The sequence below is a fragment of the Miniopterus natalensis genome, chromosome X, assembly GCF_054644295.1.
Source record: "Miniopterus natalensis isolate mMinNat1 chromosome X, mMinNat1.hap1, whole genome shotgun sequence".
In the NCBI taxonomy this organism is placed as follows: domain Eukaryota; kingdom Metazoa; phylum Chordata; class Mammalia; order Chiroptera; family Miniopteridae; genus Miniopterus; species Miniopterus natalensis.
The window spans coordinates 19,464,670-19,490,388 of record NC_142103.1 but is presented as its reverse complement, the minus strand read 5'-3'; the positions used below and the strand labels follow the sequence as shown (position 1 = coordinate 19,490,388).

Sequence of the window (25,719 nt, the reverse complement as noted above, 5' to 3'; positions counted from 1 at the left end):
TTTGTCATAAATACAATTTCAAACCTTTAAATATTTTAGGCAGGGTCATATCTCCCTTTCTGTAGTCTCACCCTCACCCCATCCCAATTATTTTCCACACTACTGGATGGAATTATGTTTTCATAAAATCAGACCAATCTATGTCTTGAAAAGATGATTTAAAAACAGAACATCAAATCTACCATTTCAAAATCTCATGATGATAAAAACATCAATATACATGACATCAATGATAAATCGTCTTTGATCTAGATATAAAAAATATAAAGAATATGAAGAAAGTACTCCAAAATGCCTTGCTCTTCCACAAAATTCAGGTCAAAGTCAAATTCCACTTGTTATTACAAATGTACAGTAGAACTGATGAACAAAGTAGATCCAGAGACATAGAAGTATGCAACAGACTGATGAATATCCAAGAGAAGGCAGGGGTGGGTGGGTAGGAAGAGATTAACCAAAGAACGTATATGCACATATGCATAGCCCATGGACACAGACAATAAATAGGGTGGTGAAGGCCTGGGGTGGGGTAGAAAGGGTCAACGGGTGGGGAAAAAGGGACATCTGTAACACTTTCAACAATAAATTTTTTAAAACACACAAAAAATGTACAATAGAGTGATTATAGGAGTAATAGTTGCCAAGTGCTGAGAAATTAGTATTTTTGCACTATGATGTTGAATGTTTACATTTTACTACTAAAGCTTTAATAATAATTAATTTTTTGAGAAAATTCCAAATTGATTCTAGTATCCCAGAAGTTCATTCTATGATGGTAATATTTCACTTCAATTATTGAATTTAACACTGAGCCAATCAGCCTAAACATATTCACTACACTCAAGATTAATAAATATCTTTTGTGTACAGAGAAGATGCTAATGATGAAACGAGACTGTAAAAATATTACATTACCTGTCTGTGAGAGGCTGCGAGGGCATTCTTTTACTCAATGATGGAAGATCCAGAGAATCTGGTTTCTTATCCATTCTGCAACATGCTTGGATACTTAAGTACTTAAAAATGTGTACTTTACCCTTTAAACATATCTGTCAATAAACAATGGAGAAAGGCTTAATTATACAGGTCCAAATATAAATGCCATCTACCAATTTATTTATACATTTCAATAACCTCAAATTATGCTGAGACATCATGAGCATGATAGACACTTTGCATATTTCATTAGTTTGTACTTCTGACACTAGGGAGAAAAAAAAATCTAACTAAAACTCTATTGCTGTCTCTGTTCTTATTAGAAAAACTAAGTTAATTTTCCTGTATTTCACTAAAGTTTTCTTGTTAACAATACAATGTACAAACCACTAAACAATATAAAATTTATAATTCATGAAAATTGTCTTTATTAGAAAAAAAGCAAAAGGAAATATATTCATTGTAGTGGTGAGAAAAGAAAAAACATAATCCGTGTAATTCTTTAAAGTAATCTCATCAGAACCACTAAGTTAGTTGGTCTAAACACTGGAGGAAAGCTAATAAGAATTTAAATATAGGAAAAATTAATTTGTTGAAAGGTATGATGATGGTAGGCCAATTAGAATAAAATAATTTTTTAAAATAGTCAATTCAACTAAGAGAATATCCTGAAAAGTTATTTTCATCGCTGATAGAGAGGGAGAGAATAATAAGGGGTGAAATACTATGTGGAAGAAAGTATGCTATATAAAAAAGATAGATGAGTGGTAAGGAAGTAGTAAATCAGATTTACAAAGGTTTACTGCAGTCACCATGAGTTATATCAAATAAGTATCTCTCAAAAATTATAATAAAAATATTTTATTTTATGAGTTCACATAACCTACCAACACATGCAAAAATAATCAACAAAGAAAATAGTAAGAAAAGTACATTAAGAAGTAATTATCACCTGGCCGGTTGTGGCTCAGCGGTTGAGCATGGACCTAGGACCTGGGAGATTACAGTTTGATTCCTGGTCTGGGCACATGCCTGGGATGCAGGCTCGATCCCCAGTTGGGGGGGTGCAGGGGGCAGCCGATCAATGACAACTCATCACTGATGTTTCTATCTCTCTCTCCCTCTCTCTTCCTCTCTCTGAAATCAATAAAGGTATATTAAAAAAAGTAATTATCATTCCAGTTATAAAGGAGGAACATTTCTTAGATAAATCTAATAGTTACAAAATCTGGCTTGACCACCGAAAAATTTCATTGGAAAGAAAAATTAAAGCATTTGAACTATTGGAATATAAATACATTACTAATTAAGATGTATCCTATTATCTGTCCAAACTAAAAAAAAATTATTTTATTACCAAATTAAATGATGAATTATTTTCTTTTGTAAATTCAATTGTTATCATAGTAATTCATGTACATAGTTTTAAAAGTCACAGAGAATTAGAAAAATGAGAATAAAAAATGAATTCTAGCCCTGGCTGGGGTGACTCAATTGTTTGAGTGTTATCTTATATACTAAAAGGTCACCAGTTTGATTCCCAGTCAGGGCACATGCCCAGGTTGCAGGTTTCATCCCCAGTCAGGGTGTGTACGGGAGGCAACCAATCAATGTTTCTCTCTCTTTCTTCCCTTCTTCTTTTCTCTCTAAAATACATAAAAACATATTTTTAAAAATTAATTCTCCATTCTATCCCTTCCAATCTCCAAGGTCCAGGCCCTCTCGCTGAACTCCTTTAGTTGGTTTTCTGCTATTAATCTTCAGGGTTTTGTTGCTTTTTTAATTTTTCAAGTATAGACTTTGTTAAAGTCTTACTAAGGAAAAAGAGGATTTAGATTTCTTATTTTATGACTACCACCACTTTCACATATCATCAATGCTACCACTACCATCTTCCCATCTCCAATAACCAGAACGCACATAAACATACTTCCTCCCTCTTCAGAAGCATACATAGTGGTTAGAGCATAAACTTTAGAGTCAGACAGCCTTGGTTTGAAACTGGGCTTTACCACCTGCTAGCCATGTAACCTTAGGTAAGTCACTTAACTTCTATGCCCCTGTTTCCTCATATACAAAATGAGATATAATGACAGTGCCTGTTTTATAGAGCTGCTATAAAAAATGAGTTAATGCATATAAAGCATTTTCCTTTTTTAAAAAAATATATCTTTATTGATTTCAGAGAGAGGAAGGGAGAGGGGGAGAGAGATAGAAACATCAACGATGAGAGTCATTGATCGGCTGCCTCCTGCACTCCCCCTGCTGGGGAAGGAGCCCGCAACCCTGGCACATACCCTGACCAGAAATTGAACCGGGATCTCCTGGATCCTAGGTTGATACTCAACCACTGAGCCATGCTGGCGAGGCTATAAAGCATTTTCAACAGTGCCTGGAGCACAGTAAGTGCTATATAAATCTTTTCTATTATTATAACACTGTCACAATTTTTCCATTAAGTCAAAATCCAATATTTACACTATTATGACTAAGAAAATATTCACAGATGAACCACATAAGTTAGTTAGATTACATTTCCTTTCTCTTATAAGTTTTTGTTTTTTCTAACATGACTGATTACCTCATTTTTTCCTTTGCATAATTTTTTGTATGCCAGTTACTAATTAATCCCTGACTCTGTAACAAAACTGTAAAACTCTCACCATACTGACAAACACACCAAGTCACTTATCAATTTACTTCTTTTTATTTTTGGAGACAACCGCCCTACTCCAAACTGACTGGTTGCTCTCTAGGCCTATTGTATATCTGTAAATCTTGGACATGAGGAATTTCTCTTTCTTAATTTGCTCCCACATTTTGATATAGCACAAACTGCTAGCTTTCTAATAAAGGCTACATGAGTTAAAATTTCTGAGACCATGCATGTTTGAAATTTTTTCTACCTCATACTTCACTGATAATTTGAGCACAGAAAGGTAAATATTCCCTTAGTAGTTAGAAGGTGTGCTTCTAACATCTTCTAGCTTCCTGTGTGGTGCTGGGAAGTCATTCTGATTGTCATTCCTATGAATGTGACCCATTTTGTTTCAATGGAAGCCTTTCAGGGCTTTGGTCTCTGTCTTTCATGTTAGAGATTATTCCTGCAAATGTCTAGTGATCTGTGGCTGTCTGTTTATTTTCAAGAGTGAAGCCATTAAGAAGCCAACTGGAATCTCTGTGTATGAGGGGGAAGTTTACCAATGGTGACCCTCACTGTCTAGTGCTCAGGCAGGGACTGGCCATTTCATCAGGAGACCTCCCAAAGATCAGTATATTGTCCTAGTTCAATCAATCTCCCAAGGGAGAACTCTACCAATCCTGCCTGAGGTAAACAAGACAGGCTAAAAGCATTCTGAGAGCCAAGTAACACAAGTTTACTGGAGAGTCCTAACACTCACTATGTAAGCATTCACTGTTTTCAGTATGGCGTCTCACTTCTGCCCACTGCTGTACTTGGAGCCGACTCTGGTTTTCAGTTTCTCTACATCAGTGCCGTCCAATATGGTAGCCACTAGACACATGTGGCTATTTGAATTAATTACATCTAACTAAAACTAAAAGTTCAGATCTTCAGTCACATTATATACTTACAAGTGTTCAGCAGTCACCTGTGGCTACTACATCGGACAGTGCAGACATAGAACATTTCCGTCACCACAAAAAGTTCTAATGGACAGTACTGCTCTAAAGAGTAAGTTCCAGGCTTATGCTGAGGCAAGAAGCAATAGTAATTTGGCTGCTGAGCTGAGGGGGGTAGTCTGAGAGAATCTATCTACTCCTCAGAGTAAACTCCAGGCTTCTGCTAATGCAAATAAGAGACTACCATATGGCTGTGCAGCTAGGGGCAAGAATCTGAGGGTGTAAATCTTAGACCTGTAGTGTCCAATGGTAGCCACTAATCACATGAAACTATTTAAAGTTCAATTAATCAAAATAAAATTCAATTGCTTGGGTTCGATTTGTGGTCAAGGGCACGTACCTGGGTTGCAGGTTCGGCCCAGACGGGGCGCATGCAGGATGTGTCTCTCTTACATCGATGTTTCCCTCCTTCCCTTTCTCTCTCTCTCTCCCCTTCCCTCCTTCCCTTCCACTCTCTCTAAAAATAAATGGAAAAAATATCCTCGGGTGAGGATAGATAAATAAATAAATAAATAAATAAATAAATAAATAAATAAATAAATATAAAACAAAGTTCATGATTCATTTTGAATTAGTTTTTAAAAAATAAAAATAAAATTCAATTAGAAATTTGGTTCCTTAGTCAAGTACATATTTCAAGTACTCAGTAGCCATAGGTGGACAGTGACTATGGTATTGGACAGCACAGTTTATAAAACATTCCTACTGAGGGGGAGCAGAGTTTGCTGCCCCAAAATATGCCTTTTGGGGATATTGATTATTTTAGGCTAGTATTTTTAAGAAACAAAAGACTCAAAGAGGGCCTTTTACCTCCTCATTACCTGTCTAAAATCATTCAGATAGAAAAACCCGCTCCAGGAAGGAAGATCACCTTAGCACAGTATGAACTGAATGTGGCAGACAGAAACCTGCAACATCTGTTTGTTAGACACCCCGTCTGTGTCTGGGTAGCCTGGCGAGAATTTGCTCACCAAATCTTTGCTCCTTCTTATCTACCTGTGAATTGCCTACTTTTCCTTTGAAGTCCAAACTACTACCCCCCTTTCTCCCTAAGAGGACATATAAACCTCAACTGTATGATCTGTCCTGGGATCTCATATTCTTACCCACATAAGTACACGTATAATAAATTTGGCTATTTTCTCCTGTCTCATATCGATTTGCTTATTAGACCAGACAGAAGAAATTAGAAGGGTAGAAGGAAAATCATTTTTCCTCCTCCACACCATCATTCAGAAACTTCAGCTGAAGAGCAGTGCCTTAGACATTCTACAGACCTTTATGCTTTTAGTATTTCATACTTACATTCAGAGCCACATGTTTCCTCCAATAATCAACAACAACAACAAAATAACCTAGTCACTCCCAGGTTTAACACAGTAAATCAATTTGTTTCTTGTTGCCTTCTCCCACAGCAGACACAAGGTTTCTGCTTTCCTCATTGTGCTAAGGCAACTACTACCAGGACTCCTGCCAGACTTTATCTTAATTAGAAAAGGTACCTCCTTTGGAATGAGTGGAATGTACCTTTGTAGGAGGAAAAAGGCAACCCTTCTTCTGGATGTGTGCAAACCCTGTGCCAGGGCACATAGCTTAGAAATAGAGGGGCAGGCTGAAATTTCACTGTCATGTGCCTCCTCAGCCAGATACTCTTGTGCAGTATAAGTAGAAACCTTAGTCACTACTATTCCATATATTTTCCATTTTCCAAAATTCTGTTGCCATCTCTCCCATGCTGTCCTCTCTCTTTCATTCTTTGTCCTTGTAGGTTTATATCTTGGTGTATTCTTTTACCACAATTTTAGTGGATTACACATGGATTTAACCTTCAAACTAAAAGTCCAAATTATTAATACTTTTACACTTGTATATTGTTCTTTCTCTTATGATTCCATCTATCAGTGTTAAGAAAGTACTTCAATCACTCACACAAGTCTCAAGTAGACATATACCCACGGGACAGAAGTAGGACTGTATACTCTATCCTTTTAAAATAACACTGACAACCAGAATTATCAGTTCACAAGCAAAATGTTTATAGCTGGGTTTTCTAAATCCTATTCTCCAGAAGCTAAGATAAAACTCCTATCAAAGTAAAAGGGCCACTTCTCAGAAAAACTCCTTTAGATAATAATACCTCAACAACAAACTAATTTCTACTTCTGATGCTTTTTTGATTTACCAGTAACAGATATAATTCTGAATAAAAAGAGAAGAAAGAAGTAACATATTTTTATTACAAACCTGCGCTGGTGGTACTTGCAATGGGTTGTTATCCAGAATCATTACTTGTAAATGATGCAGCTTCCTGTAACAGACTGGAATTTCGGTCACTTTATTACAAGAGAAATCCAGCTTGACTAAGGGAAGATCTCCTAATTCTGTTCAGAAATGAAAAATAATTAAATTAGATTTTACATACTTACTCTTTTATTAACGTCAGTAAAAACAGTGAGCATCTTACCATCTGGCAATGCATGAAGATTATTTCTTCTGATATTGAGCTCTCTAAGTGAATGTAATTTTCCCATTTGTTGGGGAAGAACCTGAATCTCATTGCAGCTAATATCCTAAGGAAAACAAGAAAATAAAATTATAACAAACTAACTGAGAAATACAGATATATTTCAATTTTTAAATTAAAGTGGAAGACTAAAAGCTAGCAAAAGTTATCCTTTAAAATATTTTTTATTTTAAATTACACTTGACATACAATATTAAATTAGTTTCAGGTGTACAACCCCGTGATTAGATATTTATGTAACTTGTGAAGTGATCACCCCGATAAATCTAGTACCCATTTAACACCATATACAGTCATTATAATATTACTGACTATATTCCCTATGCTGTACTTTACATCCCCATGACAATTCTGTAACTACCAATTTGTACTTCTAAATCCCTTCACCCTTTTCACCCATCCCCCGAAACCCCCTCTCATCTGGCAACTGTCAAAATGTTCTCTGTATCTATGAGTCTATTTTGGTTCTGCTTGTTCATTTATTTTGTTTTTTAGATTCCACATATAAGTGAAATCATCTTGCATTTATCTTTCTCTGTCTGACTTATTCCACTCAGCACAGTACCCTCTAGGTCCACCTATGTTGTTGCAAATGGCAAGATTTCATTCTTTTTTATGGCTAAATCATATTCCATTGTATATATGAACCACTTCTTTATTCATTCATCTATTGATGGACACTTAGGTTGCTTCCATATTTTGGCTATTTTAAATAATGCTGCAATAAACATATGGATATATATGTCTTTTGAATTAGTGTTTTGGGTTTCTTTGGATAAATACCCAGAGTGGAATTGCTGGGTCCTTCTTTGTCTCTTATTATAGCCTTTGTTTTAAAGTTTATTTTGTCTGGTATAAGTATTGCTACCCCAGCATTTTTTGTTGTTTCCATTTTCATGAAATATTTTTTTCCATCCCTTTATTTTCAGTCTGTCTGTGCCCTTGATCTGAAGTGAGTCTCTTGTAGACACCATATATAAGCGTCTTGTTTTATTACCCATTCAGCCACCATGTCTTTTGATTAGAACATTTAATGCATTTGCATTTAAAGCAATTGTTGATAGATATGTATTTATTGCCATTTTATTCATATTTTTTATCTTTTTCTCATCTTCTTAAAGAAGAACCTTGTAATACTGGTTTGGTGGTGATGAACTCCTTTAGCTTTTGCTTATCTCGGAAGCTCTTTATCTGTCCTTCAATTTTATTTTATTTATTTATTTTTATCTTTTTTTAATTTTAATTTTTGTTTAAAATATTACAAATTGTCCCTTTTTCTCCCCAATGACCCGTTCCACCCCGTCCCTTCCCCCTCCCTAGTCCCTCTCCCCACCATGTCCATGTCCTTGGGTTGTGTATATATGCACACAGATTCTTTGGTTACTCTCTCGCTCTCCACCCACCCACCCTCCTCCATCCCTCTGACATTCATCAGTCTCATCTATGCTTCCATGTCATTGAATCTATTCTGTTCATCAGTTTATTAAGTTCTTTAGATTCCACGTATAAGCGAGATCATGTGATATTTGTCTTTCTCTGCCTGGCTTATTTCACTTAGCATAATATTCTCCAGGTCCATCCATACTGTCCCAAAGGGTGCGAGATCCTTCTTCTTTACAGCTGCATAGTATTCCATGGTGTAAATGTCCCACAGCTTTTTAATCCACTCATCTACTGATGGACACTTGGGCTGTTTCCAGATCTTGGCTATTGTAAACTGTGCTGCTATGAACATTGGGGTTCATATATTCTTTCTGATTAATGTTTCAGGATTCTTAGGATACATTCCTCAGAGTTGGATCACTGGGTCAAAAGGCAGATTTTTAATTTTTTGAGTACCCTACATACTGTTTTCCATAGTGGTTGCACCAGTCTGCATTCCCACCAGCAGTGTACTAGGGTTCCCCTTTCTCCACACCCTCACCAGCACATGTCATTTTGTCCTTCAATTTTAAATGATAGCTTTGCTGGGTAGAGTTATCTAGGTCGTAGGTCCTTGCTTTTCATCACTTTGAATATTTATTGCCAATCCCTTCTGACCTGCAAAGTTTCTGTTGAAAAATCAGCTGACATTCTTATGGGTGCTCCCTTGGAAATAACTACCTGCTTTTCTCTTGCTTCTTTTAAGATTCTCTCTTCGTCTTTAACCTTTAGCATTTTAATTATAATGTGTCTTGCAGTGGGCTTCTTTGGGTTTGGTAACATTGTAATTAACCTAGTTATTAATAATAGGAAAGGAGCAAAGGGATGACCAAATATTTTAGACACGTCATTTAGGCAGCTTTACCAGGAAGCTACAACTTTACACTTCCCAAGGGTCCAATAAAAGGAAGACAGATGCATGACCAGTAAAGTTGGGGGGGACTAGTGAAAGTGCTTGCTGTCAGTCACACCTGAGAACAAAGGTCATTGGCATGAATGGGTGTGGCCACAGCAAGAGTGTGATATTTAATCCCCTGAACAAAGGAATTTGCTCTCTTGTGCTCTGTGCTCCTGTATTTTCGGGACCATTAGGACTCCTGGACTCCTGCTGCTTGTGGGGCTCTCCTGCACTTGCCCACGGCCATGTGGGCCCCACACACAATCTACTAATGGATTGCAACTAGCCTGATGCTGTACTGGACCCAGCTGCAACATGGAAAGGAAACTTTGACCACTGCTCTGATTTTAGCTTTACTGAAGGGATGTAATTCCACAGAAATAAAGCTTTTTACTGTATCTCATCCTCTTGTGGGGGCGTCCAGAAATGCTTATTCCAGTGGTATCCCAAGAGCCCCACTTCCACTGAGAACAGGTTCATCTTGTTTGGTACTCTCTGCACTTCCTGGACTTATCTGTCTACTTCCTTTCCAGACTAGAAAAGTTTTGCATTATTATTTTTTCAAATAGGCTTTCAGTTCCTTGTTCTCTCTCTTCTCCTTCCAGCATGGCCATGATGTGAATGTTGGTATGCTTGAAGTTTTCCCAGATGTTCCTTACACTATCTTCATTTCCTTGGATTTTTTTTTCTTTTTGCTGTTCTGATTCGGTGTTTTCTGATTCCTTATCTTCCAAACAGCTCATTTGAACCTCTGCATCCTCTACTCTACTTTTGCAAAAGTTACCTTTGTTGTTTTTCTAAAGATAGATTGTCTGGCAGATTTCTATTTATATTATATCATGAAGTCAACCTAGTACAGTTAACACAAATATTTTTGTGCAAAAATTTATGGTTATAATTTAATACTACGTAAGTCTGCCATTTGAAAATCTCAACTAAAGACCACTCTAATCAACCAAAACCAGAAGTAAGGGTGATCCAAGTGCTCTTTATTCAGAGGTAAATAAAAGACAACTATCAATCATTATGATAATCTGTCAGTTATAGCTGTTTTGAGATGCTTGGTTGGGCAGAAGCTGAGAAACTCAAGGATTTACACATGTGAGCTGAAGAACTAAAGACTATGGCCAGGATTGATTTAACTAAGCTTCTTTCTCAAAAGGATGAAAAATATGAGGGATTACAAACACAAGTTTTGTAGCTCACAACCCAAAGACAAGCTAGGAAATCTGAATAAGAAATGTCTCAGGGTTAAATTAAAATGCAAACCCTGATTTAAAGATAAACAATACCACATTTCCATAAAAAGAGGATAAATAACAGCTTAAGTTAATTATGCTCTCCTCTCCCTCCTTTTTCTTATTACCACATCAACAAAAAGGGAAAAAACATCTGCAACAAGATCTCAGCACTCTCTGAGACACACTGCAAATGAAATTCATATTCCACCACAACTGGCCCCAATTTCTAACTTTTGCTGGAAATTATATTAGCTTGGAGGGAGAGGAGTGGCACATATACTCAGTCTTATCAAAAGTAAAAAGGGCAGGAAGGCAAATTCAAAAGAATATTAAAGAATATCTAATCATCTATGTATCCTACATACTTCTTTCAAACTATATCTAAGGCATCTCGATAAGACAAAAATATTTATCAAATACCAATTATTTGCTAGGCACCGTTCTAGTTGCTAGGGAGTGTGGGGATTCAGAAGGAGCCACCCCAAGATGTGTCTCAGTGGTATGTGGATTATTTTGAGCTAAAGGCAACTGAGACCCTGATGGCTAAAGAGAATCTTCTGCCCCCTCTCCTCCTCTTTAAATATCTAGAAGAATTTAAATTAGAAGCCTGGCCCACAGTAAGAGTTATCATCAGAAATGTCTTTTTGCCCAGCCAGGCATGGCTCAGCCGTTGAGCATCAACCTAGGATCCAGGAGACCACAGTTTGATTCCCGGTCAGGGCACATGCCTGAGTTGCGGGCTCACAGCTAATCAATGACGACTCTCTCATCATTGATGTTTCAACTCTCTCTCTCCCTCTCCCTTCTGTCCTCTCTCTGAAATCAATAAAGATATATTTTTTTAAAAAGAAATCTTTTTACCAATCTATATGGCAAGGCAAACTACTAATTACTGAGCATGTACTCTCCCTGCAGTGACTTTCTGAAGCCCTAAGGTGCATCACCTCATCCTTAGCTCAGAATGTCATATATATCCATGTTCCTTTTCTGTTTCTGAACCTCTCCTGCATATGGGTCTCTGACTCTCTCATGTATATAGGGTTCCAATATATTTGTGTGTATTAAATTTGATTGTTTTCTCCTGGTAATCTTCTCATGTCTATTTGATTATTAGACCAGCCAAAAGAACCTTGTGGGTAGAGGAAAGTTTCTTCCTACCCCATAGGATACATCAAGGAATAAAACAAACAAAAATTGTTGCCCTCGCAGCTTTTTATAGAGCTTACATTCTAGCAAGGGGTAGATTATACAATATTCTAGAAGATGTTAAGTGCTATTAAAAAAAAACACACAGCAGGGTAAAAGCAAATGGCAGTGCTAGTGGTAATAAGGACGGGTATTAGCAATTTAGATCATCTCTGGGAGAAGCTGTTATTTGAGCAGAGTTATCAGAGTTAAGAGTGTGATCCATGCAAATATATAAGAAAATACTATTTCTAGTCAATAATACGTTTTGTGAAAACTATGTATGGTGACAGTTGGGGTACTGAAAATATAGTCTAACCACCAAACTGTACACCTGAAACCAATACAAAATAAAATTAAAAGGAAAAAATATTCCAGACAGAAGGAACAATAAATGGAAAGGCTCTTAGGCAAAGTATGCCTGACATGTAATAAGAACAGCAAGGAATCCAGTGTAACTAGAAGGAAGTGCACAAGGGAAAGTCTGGGATGGGGGAAGGGGCAAAACTTTGGCTTCAGAAGCTTTAAAACAGAGGTATAACTTGATCTGACTTATACTTTGACAGGATCAACTTAGTGGCTGTGTTGAGAATAGGCTATTATCCAAGTGACAAATAATAAAAGTTTGGGAAAATGTCGTTTAAAGTAAATACTATTGCTTCCTCCCAAAGGTGTCTAATACTAAAGATTTCCTTATAGAAAACCTAGAACAATTTGATAGATAGCTACCATTTCCCAGAACAAATAAACCCAGGCACAGGAAACTGACCCTCTCAACCACTGGACACTCTGCAAAATACTCTGCTGGGGACTGGTGGTCTGAGAGTATTTCTTGGGCTTCTAATGACAGAATTTCACTGTAGTGGGCTACCAAATTCTTGTGGAATAGTGTCACAGGAAAATATTCCAATGACAGGTAATACCCACAGATTCACTATGTGATTTTCAATTGTCAATTAGCCATCCTAACCCTATATGTCCACTGTTACTGATTTCAAGAATTTAAAGCACAGTAATTTTATAGTGCTTAGTAAAATAATATTTAGTATTTTAAAATATGAAACTAAGGGTCCTTATGACTTTGATTAAATTTAGTTTTAAATCCTAGCCCTAGAAATCATATACCTCTCTATATATACCCCACCAGAAACCGAGCCTTTCCCCCAGATAATATTCAACCTCTGAAGCTGAAGAAGACAGCAGTCTGGGCCTGACTAACGGTCACAAGGTCTGGACCTTTGGCAGGCTAAAGATAACATCTTGACCTAAGCTATGTTTCAGTTCCTGAGCCCTAAGGCAGAATGGCCCCCTGGCTACTTTTCCATGAGGCTAGACAGAGGAATGCCCAAAAAGACCTCAGAGCTGTCTTTAAGGCTTAAAGAAATGATTACCCTTACCTCACCTCTGACCAACTAGCTCCTAGCATGACCCCAAACCCTTAACCTACAGTGTCTTGTGATTCTGCCCTATATAATCTGTAATATATGTGCCATCGGGGAGTTGTTTTATTTAGAACTAAAGCTCTCTGTCTCTGTATTGGCTAATTCAATATTAAACTATTTTCTCTTTCTATACTGCAAACTCCTGTTTGTGTATTTCTTTGAGCCATTGCCCACAGGAAAGCGGACTCAAAAAACATTGGGGTTCTGGTAACAAATATCCTATTTTAATAAAAACACTAGAATAAATCTAAAAATCCCAAATATTTTTGAAACTTCACTTATCCAAAAGCTATCTCATGTAATATAATTTAGAACATCAACATCGGTCCAAAAACTGAATGAAAAAAAGAAAAAGAAATTACAGAGCCATATAATCTAAAAGTATAACATGTATGAAATCTTTAAAAATATTAAGTGTCCAGGCTGAAGAAAGTAATGGTTCTCTTTTATTATAAATTTGTTAGATCAACATCTGAAATCTTCTGTTCACTGGTGAGTGTAACATTAAAAGAGGCCTTAACAGAAGAGAACATTTTTGAGACAGAAATAGTTAAAAATAAAAAGTAATACAGAGTAGAAATATAGAACGGAATAAAAGTAATAAAGATGTTTAAGCTACAGACAACATAAAGTTTGGAAAGATGTAGAGTAGACACACGATAGATTACAAACATCTGTAGGGAAGTTGTCATTATTTATATTTCTTCACATGGTAGTCCCAGGGCCAGTAGATAAATGTGATAGAAGCATGATTTTAGTTCAAAATAAAAAGGATAACAAATAGTTTTGCAGAAAAGAATTAAAATTGCCTCAGACACACACTCAAACACACACACACATTTATCCACCATTGAAAGTATCTATCTGGAGTGTCAGGGATTTCTGTGTTAGGAAGTACTTATATCCGATCACTTACAAGATCTCTTACAACCTTAAAATTCTATGGTTCTAAAACATAATAAGACTAAGTTCAAGGAAGTTTCCTTGTGCAATTATTGCACATGTACGTATTCCTTAATGAAAAAAGACATTCCTGAAATTTCTGTTCATTACATTATATTAGCATATCAATTTCCTATTATAAAATTGTAAATAAGTTCCTCAAGAAAACTTTTGGCTCTCCACATATAATAAAGTTGTACTTAAGAATATTTTTAAAATATCTATGTATTAGGAAAGCATTACTCAGATGAAACAAAATAAACAGCATGGTATACTGTGTAAGGGGGAGTAACAGCAACATATGAAAATAGCTCAATGCCATGAAGATCTGATTGTTTCTCTCAGAGTTCAATGTCCTTTAATATGTGAAATGTTACGTTCAAAGTAATTACTTTAAATCATTCTTATATTTCTACAATCAATTGTATATAATGGACTCTTTCCATTTATCTTGGTCCCCAAAATGTTATAAAATCACATGAGTATTGTTCATTCTACTGTTTGTCCCCTTTCTCTGATGTTCTCATAGCAGCTCTGTAAAAGAACACATGTATTTTTTACTGGTAAGACCTTTACTTTCCACAAAATAGATGGACAAATGCTTATTTGTTTGTAAAGCATTTCTTAAGACTTATAAACAAGCCACTGACTAGGGCTGAGGAACAACCAGGCTTTTATTGGCTGTAAGCTAAAATCAGACAAGCAATGGTATCTCAAAATTTTCCTCAAGTGAACTTAGGCATATACTAAGTTATTCTTTACTAAAAATTACAGTGAAATTACATAAAGGAATAAGTAATATTCCAAAATATAAAGGTATGTATTATGCATATTATTTATAATCAATATAATTGTTTTACTCACCAATTCCATTAAATCTTTTAACTTCCCAATTTCTTCTGGAATGGATACCAATTTATTATTACTGATGACCAAAACTTTAAGAGGAAGATCAAATAAGTATTTTGGCAATGCTGATAAAAGATTTCGACTGAAAAGAATAAGAAAGTCTCATTAGGAGAAATATGTCTGAAACCTGAAATGTTATGCTGAAAAAGAACAAATCACTTCAAAAGTAAATAAGAAGCTTCGACTAAATAATAACTATCATTTAATGAATGCTTATTTGGTAGCAGGCTAAAATCTTTATATGCACTATCTCATTTAATCCTCACATTAACCCCAAAAGGTAGATAGTATTATTAGTTCCATTATACAAATAAGGAAACAAGGGTAAAAATGGGTGCCCTGCCAGCGTGGCTCAGCTGGTTGAGCATCCTCCCATGGCGATTCTCGGTCAGGGCACATGCCTGGGTTGTGGGCTCAAACCCCAGCAGGGGGTATGCAGGAGGCAGCTGATCAATGTTTCTATCTCTCTCCCCCTCTCCCTTTCTCTCTCTCTAAAATCAATAGAAACATACTTTAAATAATAACAAAGGTAAAAACTGGTTAAGTGATTTGCCCAGGCACAGCAGACTGCAAAGCCTGTGCAGTTACCTATGATACTGTCCTACACATCACCAGTGTTCAAAACCCAGAATCATTCTTCTGAGCCAGAGAATGTCAGAACCTGGCTCTCTACTATAATTTCACTATATTCAATAGCTCTATGCCTTTAACTAGGGGAAGGCTCCAAGGATGAATTTACATGCACTATTTTTAAATTTATGAAAAGAACAGGATTATACAATTACCCTAACCCATTTCTTTTTGTTACAAGTTTATGGTAGAACAGCCTACTAGCACCTTATCTCAGCTCAAAGTTGACACAACATCCTTATTGCTGCAGATACATTTAAATATAACAACTAACATTTATTGAGTGTTTACTATGTGCCAGGCCATGTTCAGAACATCTCACATGAATTAACTCGACTAACTCTCACAACAGCCTACTTTAGGAAGATAGATACTATTATGATGCCCATTTTACAGATGAAGAAAGGGTGAAAAAGAGATTAAATAAACTCCTCAAAGTCACAAAGCTGGTAAGTGGAAGAACCAGCATTCAAATCTAGGCAATCTCGCTCTTGGTTCCTTACCCTGAAGCTACTGTAGTCAAATTTATACACCAATGCAGACTGAATGTTTGTGCCCCCCCAGTGACAGTGTTGAAACCTAATCCCCAAGGTGATGATATTAGTGGGGTCTTTGGGAGGTGATCAGGTCATGAGGGCAGAGCCCTCATGAATGATTTTAGTGCCCTTATAAAAGAGGCTCCAGACAGCTCCCTTGCCCCTTCTACTATGTGAGGACACAGCTAGAAGACAGCCATCTATGAACCAGAATATAGCCCTCACCAGACACTAAATTTGCCAGTGCCTTGATCTTGGACTTCTCAGCCTCCAGAACTGTGAAAAATGTCTGTTGTTTTATAAACCGCCCAGTGTATGGTATCCTGTTATAGCAGCCCAAATGGACTAAGACGATCCTATTGCCAAACTATACAAAGTATACCATTATACTTACATACTATACCAAGCATTCATAAGCAATGAGTTATTATTTTTCCTGTTTTTCAAAGTGACATTTATAGACCTGCATGTGCCTACAATTCTGTGTATCGTGCATAACAAAAGCCCCATGTTACCTCAAGAGAGGATTTCAAAACCTTTCACTCCATTTTTTGCCTGCAGAGGACATCCAGGAACACTAGACTGGCTTTAGACCTGGCATAGACTTAAAAAAAAAACCAACACAAAAAAACACACACAAAGACAATGTCACTGGAACAGGAATCCTGGCCAGGCTGTTGGAATGTCAAATATGCTAGGGGCCTGTCACAACTCTTGACACTTAGGATCAAGCAGGATGAAGCACTTACGGATCTTTCCATATGATTCTATTTAAAAGTGGGGTAGTATACAGGAAGGGAAAAAGAGCTAAAAAAGCATCTTGTAAGTTTCTCATGATATCTTCACCAAAACAAAAAATAAAATAAATTTAAAAGTCAATCACTAGAACAAATGTTATTTCAATTGAATTTGTTCAAAATTTTTGTGACTGTAAACAAAAATCAGAAGTTAACTTTTCGAGATCAAAACAAGAAAGAATCAGAGAAAGTTTTAATAAAACTACAGGCATACCTCGCTTGGTTGTGCTTCGCTTTACTGTACTTCACAGGTGTTGTGTTTTCTACAAACGAAGGCAAGACTCTCCACCAGCAAAAAGATTACGGCTCAATTTACTGCAATAGCTACTTTATTATGGTGGTCTGAAACCAAACCCACAATATCTCTGAGGTATGTCTGTATTCTAAGATACACCATATGTGTTAATATAGAAATGGAATTCAATTTTGGACAAATCACTTTTTCCCATAAAAGAACAAAATGAAACAAAGACAAACTTAAAAATACCTCACTTTCCTCAAACCTCTCCAATTAAAGAAAGGAGCAACCCAAATGATCGACATCTATGGAAGGAAATTCCTCTCACACATTTTAAGATGTAAAGTGGTTTCAGTTAAAATAGTATGTGACATCACTGGGGGAGACATACATAATAATGAATATATCACAGCAAGAAGGAAGCATTATTATTCATGTATATTAATTATATTTACTACTTCCCTATATGGGAATGTAAACAATTGACTTCATTAAGGAAGGGAAAGAAATTATCCCTTACAACCCAATAAAAGAAAAAAGAAAAATAAGAAAATGATTCTAAAATTGTCACGATATACCAGTTTCCATTCAATGTCACTCATTTGACAGGACAATTTTTTTCTTATTCTTATTAAATGTTCACTCTGTTCTAAGTACAGGGTAATAGCTTAAGAATGAGATTTCTACAGCCGTACTACTCTGATTATAATCTTGGCTCTACCACATATATATATAAAACTTTGGGCAAATAGTTAACTTCTCTGTGCTTCAGTTTCCTCATCTGTAATGCAGGGATAATAGAAGTACATATCTCAGAATGCTGCTGTGAAAATGAGGTAATATGTGTGAAGTATTTGCAATACGCCTGGCAAATAGTAAGCACTTAGTCGGTATTAACATCAGCTGTCATCCACCTCCTACTGTTCCAACATTCCCATCCCAATCTATCCATCCTTGAAGTAGCAACAGAAAGTCACAAGAGTGTGAAAAATATCACAAGAACTGTTTCTTTATAATGTTTCCCTTCAACTGAGGATGCATATAAATAAATCGGCATTGTGGTATTATGATTTTAGTAAAATATTTCTGATGTAAGGCCCTGCTATTCAAAGTGATTTAAGGACCAGCAGGCATGGGTATTACCAAGGGACTTGTTAGAAATGCAGGCCCCACTGGAGACCTATAAAATCAGAATCCCATTTTAATCCCCAGCTGATTCCTGTACACAGTAGTTTGAGAAGCACTGCTCTCAAGAATAAGATGAAAGGCCTATACAGTAGTGTGGACATATAAAAAATACAAATAAGATACTACTGAGATAAGCATAGGCTACACAGCCAAACCAAACACATTCCTTTGCTAGTAAAAAGGATTAGAACTATAATAAAAAACAAAATTTACCCCCAAAATTTCTTCCTTACCTAATGTTAAGATATGTTAACATCTGCAGGTTTTTAATGGCTTCAGGAATGGTTTTAATGCAATTATGATATAAATTTAATGTTTCAAGAGGTGCAAATAACCAAACATCAGAAGGGATTTCTGCAAAACGATTTCTTGAAAGATCTGAAAAACAAAAGTAATGTTTTAGTGTCAAACATACATCTTTATCTGTGGTGATAAACAGAACTATTTTCATACCTGCTGAATCACTTAGAATCCAAGAAACTATTTAATGTATTATAAAACATTATTCACCATGACCTTGAAGGCATTCACAGCCAAATTTACATAAACCTACAACACTAAATTTCTTACTTACCATGGACTTCTCAACTCACTGTAATTTCGTTTTTCGTCACTCTCATGGGTATGACCAAAGTCAGTGACAGCCTCCGTATCAATAACCACTCATCCACCTGAAAACATTTCCCTTCCCTTGGCTTGGAAAGTAACACTTCTGGATCACTTCCTATTCTATCTCTGGCTACTTCTTAGTCTCTTGCTAGATTCTCCTACCCATATTGTGAATGTTGTTGTTCCTAAGGGCCATGCTATAAGGTACTCTTTCCTTCTTAAGATATACACTCTGGTGGGTGATTTCATTCAACCTCAAGGCTAACTTATATGCATATACTGACAAATTTCAATTTAAAGATATGTCTGAACACCTAAGTTCTGATCTTTAGGACTTCCTCTTGATCTCTTTCAGGTACTTTGAATTCTACAAGTGTAAAACCTGAAGATTTTATTCCACACATCTGTTTCTCTTATTTCAAATGATGTCACCAACATCCTCCTGGTGAGTTGCTCATGCCAGAAACATGGCACTCATCCTTGATTCTTTTCTCTCATAAATTATCCCCAGTCCACACAAATGTATTTCCATTCACTGAAGTTTTCACAAAAATAAAATCATGAAATTATTATAACCATTACACCTCTATTAAAGGTTTATTTGTTAAATGAAATTTTGAAAAATATTTAGGCTATCATGTGGCAGGTAAAAAAAATGCCCTAAAGGAGTTTTTCAGCCAAAGCACTGTTGACCTTTTGAGCTGCAACACTATTTGTGCTGGGGGGCTATCCTGTGCATTGAAGGATATTTAGCAGCATCCCTGGCATCTACCTACAAGACGCCAGTAATACCTTTTAATCTTGGCAGTCAAAAAATATCCCCTGGGGTGAAAACTCCCCTACCCCTGTTGAAAACCACTGCCTAAACAATTACCAAACTAGCTAGCTACCTTATCATAGTATATACTTTGCTTACACTAGTTTATTATACTTATTTGGTTAAAAACATAACGTTATTATTTACCTCTGTCAGAAAGAACATCCACACTGTAGCTTAGCCCACTGTACCTCATTTAGTTTCGGGTCTGCCCTCATAAGAACAACCTCATACCAATGCTCAACTTTCTCTCTCTGAGGGATGTAGTCCTATTTACTTAGCAATATAGTAAATTCTCTACTCAGAAGATTAATATACATATATTAATAAATTTTATATATATTATACACAGACACACATACTCACTTAATGCAAAATTTTATCCTTGGCAAAAGGAAACATTAGTTATGATTATATAATATGAAAATTAATTTGGATTCTTCTTCCTTCCACCATATGATTCTGAATAATTATATAAAAGGATAGTCAGAAGTATGTGAAACCAAAATCTGAACTTGAAATAGAAGTTTCTCAATATCTTAGCTTACCTCCTCTAGACACCCAAGCATCATGCAGTTTTATTAAGGAAGAAAAATTAAGTCATAGTTTTTTTTAATTTTATAATGTTTCTTTCACATTTAGGGTTGTGCCTCTTATTCTTATAACTTCAAAATCCTTAAAAATTACTGCTTACAATTAATCTGAAATTCTAAAACAAAATTATGCCCAGTTTACTATTCTGTATAATACCTAGTATTAAGTATCCATAAATAACACAGGGGTCCTAGAGATGCATGATGGTAGCTTGAATTAAGATAGCAAGATTTGGGATAAGAAAAGTAGACAGAATTTGATTATATTTTGATATCGGTACTTACAGGAATTGAGCAAGTGATTGTCTATATGGGATAAACAAGAGTTAAGAATCCAGGATGGCACCCAGGATTTTGGCTTAGGCACTGAAATTATTTGATAGAAGAGTAGGAGGTGGAACAAGATTTTTGTTGCTGTCATTGCTGTTGGGGGTTTTGTTTATTTTTTGAAGCAGAGGTTAGAATCAAGGGTTCCGTTTTCTATTTGTATAAACTAAGACATCTGAAAGAGATCCAATGGGGAGCTGTGAAATGGTCGGTTAGTCAGATGATTCTGGATATCAGAAGTGAGGTCTAGGATTGATATACAAAATTGAGAGTTGTGGGAATACGGATGGTACTATAAAATCTCAGAAACGGAAGCCATCACCTAACCTCAGAGTAACTGAGTTAGAAAAAGAGTTCAAGAATGCACCATTAGGAAGGGCAACATTTATAAGCTGGATAGAGAAAAAAACAGCAAGCAGAAAAGACTGAAAATAATGGTCAAGAGAAAACACAAAAGTATTCAAAGAAGTAATAGGGAAAAAAGCCCAAATATCAGTATTAATAATGAGTGATTTTAATAAAATAATTTAAATAGCCCTAGCCAGTGTGGCTCAGTTGGTTGGGCATCACCCAGTGCACAGAAAGGTTGCCAGTTGGATTTTCAGTCAGGGCAGATGCTCAGGTTGTGGGCTCAATCCCCAGTAAGGGGTGTGCAGGAGGCAGCTGATTGATATTTCTCTCTCCCTCCCCCTTTCCCTCTCTCTAAAAATCAATAAAAAATCTTTTAAAAAAATAAAATCATTTAAATATCAAGGTATTATTTTAATAATTTACATATTATTGTGTGATGCTTTATGTTATTTCCCCTCCAAAAAAAAGATTAAATTACCAAAAACATATTATGAATTCCCTTAGGAAATTTAATTAAACTTACACTCATAAGCTATTTTCTAGAGTGGCTAACATACTTATTTAGTAAATATCACTTAAAATTACAATTATTATTCTAACTTAATTGAGTCAAATAAATAAAGCATAATAAAGTCAAAATTAAAACTCAAGCTATTATAAAACCTCTAATTAAGGAAATTTTGTTCTAGGGCTTTTCAGATTTTGAATCTGTAAAAACATCCTAAGAATTGGGTAAAGAGAATAACAGTGCCAAAAGGAAAATACAACCATGGAAGGAAAGATGGGAAATTATACAAAACACTTTGTATCTTAATTTCTTCAATTATCTCACACTAACAGCATCTCATATTTTCCTTTATTTTTTTTAATAGGGTAAAGCTCGAACACAGGCACCCACTACCACAAATTATGCAGTTGAGTTTCCCACATTTGGGGAAGTTGCAGGGGCCAGCACATCCAGAGTTTAATGGGTAAGCCTCTCCCTGGGAAAACCACCTTCATGATCATGTTACTTACAGGTATCATCATATTTTCCTTTAAAAAATGAAAATTAACATTTACATATAGATATAATGGATAAAATTTAAACTGATTTAATGGTTTTATCTTGTGAGTACAATTAAGCGAGTTTTTATAACATTAAAAAACATTTAATTAACATGTACACTAAAGCAACTAGAATAATTTGACTAATAATGAACATACTATGCTCAAGAAATATATGCAAAATTGGTATTTTATTTAATATGGTTCCATCTAAAGATGGGAAGACAAACTGTTAATTTATTCCTTATGGGGAGATTCATTTCACAACTTTAAAGACTGCCTTCTAAGGGGACAAGTAGAACTTGGAGAATGACCATTATAAAGATGTTTCACCTTTTCCACCAAAAAAAAGGAAATGAAAATCTGTTCCTTATCCTCCTATAGTGAGCTGAATGGCGGCCCCTAAAGATATCAGGTCCTAATTCTTGAAACCTGTGAATGTTGGTTTGTTAGGTAAAATTATTGCAGATGTAATTAAGAATCTTACAATGAGATTATCATGGATCATCCAGATGGGCCCTGAAAACCATTACATGTACCCTTATAAGAGGAAGGCAGAGAGAGATTAGACAGGCACATTGAGGAAAAGGCCATGTGCAGATGAAGGCAGATATCAGAACGATGCAGCTAAGGAATGCCAGTAGTCATCAGAAGCTGGACAAGGCAGGGAATGGAGGGCATACGCCCTTGTTGAAATCTTGATTTTAGCCCCATAAGGCTCATTTCAAACTTCCGGTCCCCAGAACTATAAGAAAATAAATTTCTACTGTTTTAAACCACCAAGTTTGTGAGAATTTGTACCAGCAGCCACAGGAAACTAATACACTTCTCAAAAATTGTTTATCAGAATTAATGAGAGAATGTCTGCAAAAATTCTTTAAAATTAAATAGCTGTGTATTTTTCTTAAGCATTATGGGAGTATCTCAGTTCATTAGTATCCTTGGGAATAAGCACCTTTATAAACACTGACCTATTTTTCTTTTCTCTTGGTTTTAATCATAAATCATATCAAACAGTATTGGCAGTAACTCAACAGTAGACAGACTACTGTTTCCTGCCTCTCTTCAAAAGGCTCCTTGTAGAATTGCTGGGAGCCTGTTAGAGAAATTAATAGATCATTTTAAATAATCTGATCTAAATTATGTTCTATAACACTCTTGAGCTTCAGAGGTCAGGGAAGCTTGGGAAGGGAGGAAAGGAGTCAGATGGAATTGAAATCTGTTTGCTGCCTCCCAAGTTGCAGCCACAGGAGCCACAAATGGGTCCACCTGCATTGCAGTGCAATTCCTAGCCCACTGGCTAGCATTTCTGCCAAGGCATAAAAAGTGACTTTCAGAAATTATACTATTATCCCAGCGATTTTCAACCGTTTTCATCCCATGGCACACATAAACGAGTAACTGAAATTCTGCAGCACACCAAAAATGAATTTTTTGTCAATCTTCCAAAAAAAAAAAAAAAAAAAAGCTATAATTCTGATTCACTCACACTGAACAATTATTGTTGTGTGTTATGTTGGCTGTTGTCAACTTTTTATTTGACAATCTAAGAGAAAAGAGGTCAGTGCCCTTGACTAAATAAAAAGAAAGGTATTGCATGTTTTAAAAATTCTTGAGGCACACTGTTTGAAAATCACTGTATTTTACTATACTACTTATACTGATTATAGTTTTATCTTAATCAGTGTACAAAAGGGTGTAGTTTTTGGTCACAAATTGTTAAAACTTAAACTAAGATGCATGAATCTTCTTCAGGGGGTATTTAATAATATAGATTGCTATAGTCTCTCTTATTTTTCTTTTTTAAAAAAAAGCGTGGATAACGTTTGAAAATCTGACACTTTTTACCTCTGGAATAACTCCTAATGAAGTGTGTTGTTAGCACACATCCTCGTCATTAACAAAGATATCATCATAGAATTTTCTGCTTAAAAAAGCATGAGTATTAAGTGGAGAAATAATTTGAAATCAGAACTCTAAATTCACATCAACAATAACCTACGTGGAACTGGCACAATTATCACACACATACACTCACACATCCCATGTATACTAGATCAAAATGCTATAGGCTTTGCACAATTATTTCTAATCCTCATAAAAATCTTGTGAGGTAGCTAATATTCCTCATTATGTGTATGAAGCAAAGACAAATTATATGGTATGACCAATCTAAAAAAACTAGTAATAACTGACAGCATTAGCAATTCAAACTCAGATATGACTTCAAAACCCATATTCTATGTGCACTTTTCCACTTCTTCAACACATGATTGTGACTTCCTGTCCCAGACTAAAAATATCCTGTTCAACTGGAACCACAAAGCAGAGTCAGAGAAATTGTAAATCTCCTAACCACATTCATATCCTAGGTTGCTTCTTGCAATAGGAAACAGAACATAAATCTTACTTCAAGTTCCAATTTTTAGTTACAAAAATAATGAACACTATTACAAAGCTCTCAGCTGTTCTTAATTTACCAATTCAGAACTGATTAATCTGAGCCAACACAGCTTTCTTGGCTCCCTGAAGTGGACCCTTATTATTAATTTTTCAGTATTTTCAACCAATTCAGTACACAAAGATTAAAGAAAATTCATTAAACAGCTTCTTTAAAAGAGTAGTAACATCCTATAGGCAAAACCATTGTGCACAGTACCTGTAAAAAAATTTTGAAGGCAAAGAGGAATGAACACTTATCTTTCTCAAACTATTTCAAATATTCAAGAGGAGGTAAGACTTCCAAGTTCTCTTTATAATGCCAGCATTATCATAATTCCAAAACCAGACAAAGACACTACAAAGAATGAAAGTTATAGGCTAATATCCCTGATGAACCTATGACAAAATCCTCAACAAAATATTAGCAAACTGGAACCAGCAATACATTAAAAAGATCATACACCATGATCAAGTGGGATTTATTCCACAGATGCAAGGTTGGTACAATATTTGCAAATCAATAAACATGATACATCAGATAAAATGAAGGATAAAAATCACATGATTTCATAGATGGAGAGAAAGCATTTGATAAAATCCAGCACCCATTTATGATAAAAACTCTAAGCAAAGTGGGAATAAAGGGAACATATCTCAACATAATAAAGGCCATATATGACAAACCCACAGCAAACATCATACTCAATGGACAAAAACTAAAAGAGTTACCCTTAAGATCAGGAATAAGACAGGAATGTCCACTGTCACCATTCTTTTTCAACATGGTACTGAAAGTCTTAGCCAAAGCAATCAGACACAAAGAAGAAATAAAAGGCATCCAAATGGGAAAGGAAGAAGTAAAACTGTCATCATTCACAGATAACATGATATTGTACATAGAAAACCCTAAAAACTCCACCAAAAATCTACCAGATCTAATTAACAAATTCAGCAAAGTAGCAGGATACAAAATTAATATTAAGAAATTGGTGGCATTTTTATA

The 25,719-nt window shown here is 35.6% G+C and overlaps 1 protein-coding gene and 1 pseudogene across 2 annotated transcripts in view; both read right to left on the bottom strand.

Moving 5' to 3' along the window:
* The window catches only part of LRCH2 (leucine rich repeats and calponin homology domain containing 2), an 87,929-nt gene that overhangs the window by 43,841 nt on the left and 18,369 nt on the right, over nucleotides 1-25,719 (bottom strand). For both annotated transcript variants that reach the window (XM_016213557.2, XM_087829449.1), the window contains exons 2-6: nucleotides 18,764-18,908; nucleotides 15,097-15,223; nucleotides 7,043-7,148; nucleotides 6,823-6,959; nucleotides 916-1,049 (exon numbers count right to left, since the gene is read on the bottom strand). In XM_016213557.2, the coding sequence (XP_016069043.2) occupies nucleotides 916-1,049; nucleotides 6,823-6,959; nucleotides 7,043-7,148; nucleotides 15,097-15,223; nucleotides 18,764-18,908 (649 nt within the window). The remainder of the gene's footprint in view (nucleotides 1-915; nucleotides 1,050-6,822; nucleotides 6,960-7,042; nucleotides 7,149-15,096; nucleotides 15,224-18,763; nucleotides 18,909-25,719) is intronic.
* Nucleotides 22,098-22,250, bottom strand: LOC148090428 (U1 spliceosomal RNA; annotated as a pseudogene).